Below are 6240 nucleotides of genomic sequence, written 5' to 3' on the forward strand. Positions count from 1 at the left end.
TCCCTGTCACTCATTTGGTGCTCTTTCAAGGAGCTCTTTCGTTGACTTCCTCCCGTCCTTTACCTTCCCCCTCTTTTTCTTTCCCCTCCCCACTGACACATTCCCTTCTTTTCTTATTTTTCATTATCCTTATTTTTCCTCCCTTTTTTGTTCCACATTGCCCGTCTTCTTCCCACCTCCTAGGAGCAGCAGGTGTTACTCTACCAACTGATGCAGCAACATCAGGACCTCCAGCAGCTGCAGTCCCTGTCCTCCACTGCCCAGATTCCCTCCACCACACTCTCCTCCGCTCATATGTCCATCAATAACCTGCCGCCCAGCGCTCAGAGCCAGAGCCAAGGCGCCATCACCACCAACCCCTTCCTGGCACTACAGCACGCACACAGTGACACACTCACCTCAGGCGCACAGAAGCCACGGCTGGCTGAGAAGGCTGTGGGCATTGCGGGGCAAGAGAAGACATGACAGCAGTTGCTGTTAGTGCCCCCCCCCACCCCCCCTATATATTTATGCAGAGTTTGGGGCAACTGTTAGTCAGTCTGGTAGCAGTAAATCTGCTCCAGGGGTAATAAAAATTTCAGATGATTGTTAGCAAAAGTTAGCAATAGACAAAAATGACTGACTTCTTGTCCTTTGCAGCCACTAACTCACATTAGTCAGCCTTGCCAGGTTTATTTTTGAATTTCCAGATTACCCTCTTCTTTACACATTTGTGTAGAGTTGTACTATTTCCATCCAAGTTTGATGTCTTTTTATCTTATGTCACTGTTGAGATGATATTTTTCTTTTTATTTTCACTTGTAACAACTTAGTGTATGTTAGTGTCACTCATTAGCACCAGAGCACATGGTGCTTTTTCATGGGTTAGCAGAACGCTCTACTTTGCTTCCACTAGTTTACTTCTTTATTTTCATCTTTCTTCTACTTTCTTGTGGGTATTTTTTTCTGATTTTCTCTTGTTTCTTACTGTGAAATGTTTTTTTTTTTCCCCCGTGTCTCCCCACCCCCACCCAACCCAATCCTCTGCACGCACTCCCCTCTCGGTCTGGTCTCTCAGCTGCTCACTCTCTCAGGGGCCTCAGCTAACCAGAGCCGTGCATGCAGCACGCAAGCCAAGCGCACACACCAAACTTACAAAGACAGAAAGAAACACATAGATGCATACTGAAGAATAAATCTCCTTACCGCAAGACTTAACAGTAGCAGACGTATGTTTGACATCTCCCTTGCCGTGTTAGAGGCTTGTGAAATCTTCCACGTTCTCCCACGTTGCCTCTCTCCCCGCGTCTCTTTAAGTCTGTTTGTGTAGATCCATTATTGTCAGCGAGCCAAGCCTGTTGTGGTCACCATAGAAGCCTTGCTTTTGACTCCTCTCTGGGCCAGATACAGGGGGCTCACTCAGGGACCTGTAAGCAGGAAGAAAGTTTAATGTTTTGGCATGCTGCATAAATCCACATAGCACAGACATTTTAACAATAATAATAATATTAATAATTATAATAAAAACAACCCTATTGTTTGTGACTGCGTGGAACTGATTGCGTTTCATCTTCTTGAGTGAGCCCCTTGCAGCACCTACCTCTCGAGCAGGACCAGCTTATCAGGACCTAAAGGGCCGACAGCAATGGCCACTTAAAAATCCCGCAGCAGTCAGGACTGGCCAATCAGGGTCCAAACCCAAGTGCCTGAGGCCAAGCGGGGAAGGCAGGATTAATTCCTTTTTTTTTTTTTCTTTCTACCTGTGTCCCTGTCATTCAGCCCAATTTTCACAGTGCTACTGGTTATTAAGCTGCGTTGCTAAGGCAACAGATTCAAAGACACTAGGTAACGTCAAGATGCACGTTCCTAGTCTTTAATGAGTACCAGGAATTATTCTGCTGCATTCTCAAATATCAAAGCCAACTTTGTATTGTGCTTTTTATTTATTTGGACTTTGTTTTGTTTTTTTTAAAGGGTGTGAGATGATATATTTTAAAAGCCCTCTGGTGTTGCAATTTAACATCATTTCGTACTACTGTGTAAAGGTTTGTCCTTTTTTTGCTCCATACAGTCTAATCTTGCTGTAAACCCTTTTATTGACTTCTCTTTTGTGTCATGTGTTTGAAATGTAGAAGCTACATGATAGTTGGCTGATTAGGGGTAGGGGGTGGGCGGATGTAGGTCTTTGTAAAAGGGGGTTACCATGGGATATTTGGTGGCACAATTTTTACCTCGTTAAGTGTACATAGATTGTTCTCATTGGCCACTGGTGTACATAAGTGATTGTGATTGGCTGTGCTGGTGTGAAGGAAAGCCAATGAAGCCTCAGTTTGTATGTGTGAATCTTTCGGACCAGACAAAAAAAAGGTTGACAGTGACTGGACAAGCAAAATATTAATTTATTTTTATATGTGCAGGGACATTGTGTTTCTTTAAGTTTTGCACCATTTTCTTGATGAGAACTCATTTTATACTCGGAGCACCGTGTTTTCATCTGTGCACACATTTGTTTAGATCAGTTTTGTACAAGTGGAAAATAATTGGAGGGGAGGGATCTGTTGTATTACAAATCACAAAATTAAAGAAACACTCTGGATAAATTAATAAGTGTCCATTTCTGTGAAGATTTCGGTTTTACTAGTAATTGGATGATCAATGTGTGAGAAGGAGCGGCATTGATTTTTATTTATTTATTTATACCACAAAACTTTTTAGTAATAAAGCAAAATTTAAATTTAAAATGTATTTGCAAATTAAGTTTAAATAAATTGTAAGATGTATATCTATGTTGATCTGTTACGGAAATGTGTATAAGTACCGTAGTTACTCATTGAACAAGATTTATTGTTGAAATTAACTACTTTTACAAGTTACCAGTTACCTACTAATTTTTCCAGTTGGACCAAATATAGACATTTTAGACCTGAAAACACATGGAAGGCTCAACCAGTAGTTTCCCACTTCCTGTCTATTGAGGCCTCATTAGAAAAATACTTTATATCGAAATTGATAAAAATAGGACACACAGTACAAAATGTTATAGGGAAGAAAAGAGTGGAAGTGATGCAACGTTTGAAGCCATTGGTTGCATTGGAGCCGAGGAACGTGGCAGGACACAAAACAAGCATGGAAAGAGTGCCAATAAGTGGCTGAATCTTTAAATTTAAATAGTGAGCTTCAAGGGTCCCGTTCTTACAAACGTGCACGTGCACACACCCCCACAGCTGATGACTTCCAGCTGCCAAGATACACCAGTACGTGTGTGTTAAAAGGTGGGGGTACATCTGCTTCTGCCTTGGTAATTAAAAGCTCACTTTCCTCCATCCCACCACCACCCCAGTCCCAAATACCCCCCATTTAGGAGTCCCAGTACCCTGTTTGCATTCACTGACAAACACACACACACACACTACACTATACACTAACCTGAATTCAACAACATAGCCCCCCCCCCATGCCTCCACTCTTTACAGCGCACTTGGTTGCTCACCCCCAAATACACCCCCAGCTCCTTCAACCACACACATACTATCAGCTCTGTCAGTCAAATCCAGGCTGTTTAAATAGCATCCCCCCACATACACACAGTCACACAACCGCCACCCAGGACATTCTCTTTTATAAGCCTCCACCATCAATGCCCCTCACAACACACACACACACAGCAGAGTTGCCATGTCCATCATCGATCACCCTAACCCAGAAGTCTTCCCCGGGGTGTATGGGTGTGTGTGTGTGTGTGTGGGGGGGGGGGGGGGGGGGTACCAGCTGATGCAGGACCCCTATGTGCGGCCTGACCAGGTGCCTGATCGCAAAGTCAAAACATTACTAAGCCCTGGTGTAATACAGGAGATCAGCCCCCCCACCCCCGACATACACACACACACACACACACACACACACTGAGTAGATAGCAGGCCAGCAGGAGGGTTAAGCCCTGGATGATTAGACAAATGTAGGGCAGATATCTGCAGCTTCAGAGGCCAGCTGAGCTGCTGTCACAGAGCAATGCCACGACTGAGTGCACTCACCAAGTTTGACTTTCTGCTTTTCGCGTTTTACTTACCATTATGCAATTTAACTGATTTGCATTTTCTATGGGCTCCTCAGACGCCTAAGACAAAAAAAAAAAGTTGGGAGGGCAAAATGGCAACTGAGAAAAAGCGGATTTTAAGATAAGCTTGATTAAATGTTTTCTTCTTGATTTTCTCTCAAAAGACAGCTTGAAATGGCTATCTAAATAAACCATCTATGCCTCTGGCCAAATAAACGAAAGAAATTTATAACCTGTTAATCAAGAAGGGATTTTTGTAATTACAGGGTTTAATTATTTTTGAATGAAAAAATGCTATTAGGGTGAATGATTTTTTTATTTATTTTTTTATTCTGGCGCTAGAGAGGAGTTCCTTTTAAAAAATAATGTCTGTATTAAACCACAAGCCGCCACTGAAACCACACACAAGATTGTAAAACAAATATATGACAATCATAAAGCCAGAATTTCCCTGATTCATTTTCAAACCTTTTCCCTCACATTTTTCACTCAAACGCAAACATAGTGCAGCGCGGAGTTCCCAGTAAAAGCAAAACCATATATAAAGCTAACTAAGTACCATGACTGATTCCTGCACAGGTCTTGCCATATGTTTTGTAATTCACTTAAATTATTTAATTAGACCTCCGCCTCAAAGGGAGAGAGTAAAAAGCAATAAAAATGAAAGAGGCTCCAGTGTAATAAACCATTAGCAGGAAGAGGCAGCCGTTGGTGTGTACAGTAATGCAGTGTAAATCATCACAGAGTGGCTGTCATTAGGAGGCTTAATCCTGGCCAGAAACCTGCAGTCAGCTGCCAGGGGCCCTGATCCGGTGCCGAGTGGAACCAGATCCGGCACACAGAGGTGTTTAGGGCCGATGCAGGAGGAGGTGGAGGAGGAGGAAGGGTGCAAGGAGAGGGAACAGCTGAGGTGATTCCCAGAGAACCGAGGCCTGTGTGTGTGTGTGTGTGTGTGTGTGTGTGTGTGTGTGTGTGTGTGTGTGTGTGTGTGTGTGTGTGTGTGTGTGTGTGTGTGTGTGTGTGTGTGTGTGTGTGTGTGTGTTTGCACACTCCATGCCCATGTTCCCCACACAGGTCTCTCTCCTGTAGGATAATGGTGGAGAAGGGAAGCAGCGGGACTAAGCCTCATTCCTCTTCATTCTTAGACAGCTTGTATTCTTCTAAGTGACAGTCCCCTGTGCCCCCCCTTCACACACACACACACACACACACACACATCTTGGACTATACTTCCCTGGAGCTATGCCTCCCAGCTCAAAGACACCATGCGCTTCCCTAAACCTTGTTTCCACAACAAACAAGTGAGTAAGGGGCAAATCAAATGTTTTAGACAATTTAAGCATTTCCGTGGTTGAAAAACAGTAGATAACAATTCGACGTGAATTGTAATATTTTATTTTAGATTAAGAAAAAAAAAGAAGAAAAAAGTAATTTTGCTAAAACGATAAACCGTTCCGCGTGTTTATTACGCGTTTGTAAGACGTTTTCCAAAAAAAACAACACAAAAATACACCCGATAGCATTTAAAATGGGTTTAGATGTGTGGATAAATTGAGATTATATTTAATCCACAGCCTAAAGAGTGTTTGGTCGGTCGGATTAGCCGCGAACTATCCCCGCGCCCCCCCTCCTCCGCCCGGCGAGCAGCGGCGTCCTCCCGGGCTCTCCTCCGCTCGCCTGCCGGCCGAAGCGCCGCCCAACTCGGGCACTCGGTCGCCGCTCCTCCGCTGACTGCGACCGAGGAGAGGAACCAACACGACGAAAAAACGTAAAACGAGCAGCGATCGGAGCTCGGGAGCAGGCGGTGGTGCGGCTATCCTCGCTAGTGGAGGGGGGAAAAGAAAGACGAGAGGGGGGGGAAGAGGTGAATAGGAGCTTTTCTCTGCTTTTCCCCTCTCGAAGGGGAAATGCAGCTCCGAGGAGGGGGAGGATGGGGAGGGAAGCGAGGGCTACTCCGGCCGGGATCCTGCAGCTCCGCGGTTATCCCCCCACCCCACAGCCGAATATCAATAATCGAAAATTACAACGCTGAAAAATAATAAAATTTACTCCGATCTGAAAGAAAATAACCCGCCGACGATGACACGGTGAATTTCACCGTGGTGCGTTCACGGTCCGCGTTGGCTTTCCACACTAGAAATATCTGCGTGCTGACGAGACTCACCGAGCGAAATAGATTATTGCGTGTGGCGCCGCTCGGTCGATGC

The 6240-nt window shown here is 44.6% G+C and overlaps 1 protein-coding gene across 8 annotated transcripts in view; it reads left to right on the top strand.

Moving 5' to 3' along the window:
- mllt10 (MLLT10 histone lysine methyltransferase DOT1L cofactor) overlaps positions 1-2765 on the top strand; it is a 49587-nt gene extending 46822 nt beyond the window's left edge. For 5 of the 8 annotated variants that reach the window (XM_086151332.1, XM_086151334.1, XM_086151335.1 and 2 more), the window contains one exon: positions 184-2765. In XM_086151332.1, coding sequence (XP_086007458.1) covers positions 184-465 — 282 coding nt within the window. In that variant the 3' untranslated portion in view covers positions 466-2765. Of the gene's footprint in view, positions 1-30 lie in introns of all 8 variants that reach the window. The other 3 variants (XM_086151337.1, XM_086151338.1, XM_086151339.1) reach the window with 1 other exon arrangement.
- The last annotated feature ends 3475 nt before the right edge of the window (positions 2766-6240 follow it).

Source organism: Fistularia commersonii, chromosome 8, assembly GCF_037954325.1.
Source record: "Fistularia commersonii isolate RoL2024-O1a breed Wild chromosome 8, RoL_Fcom_v1.0, whole genome shotgun sequence".
Classification (NCBI taxonomy): domain Eukaryota; kingdom Metazoa; phylum Chordata; class Actinopteri; order Syngnathiformes; family Fistulariidae; genus Fistularia; species Fistularia commersonii.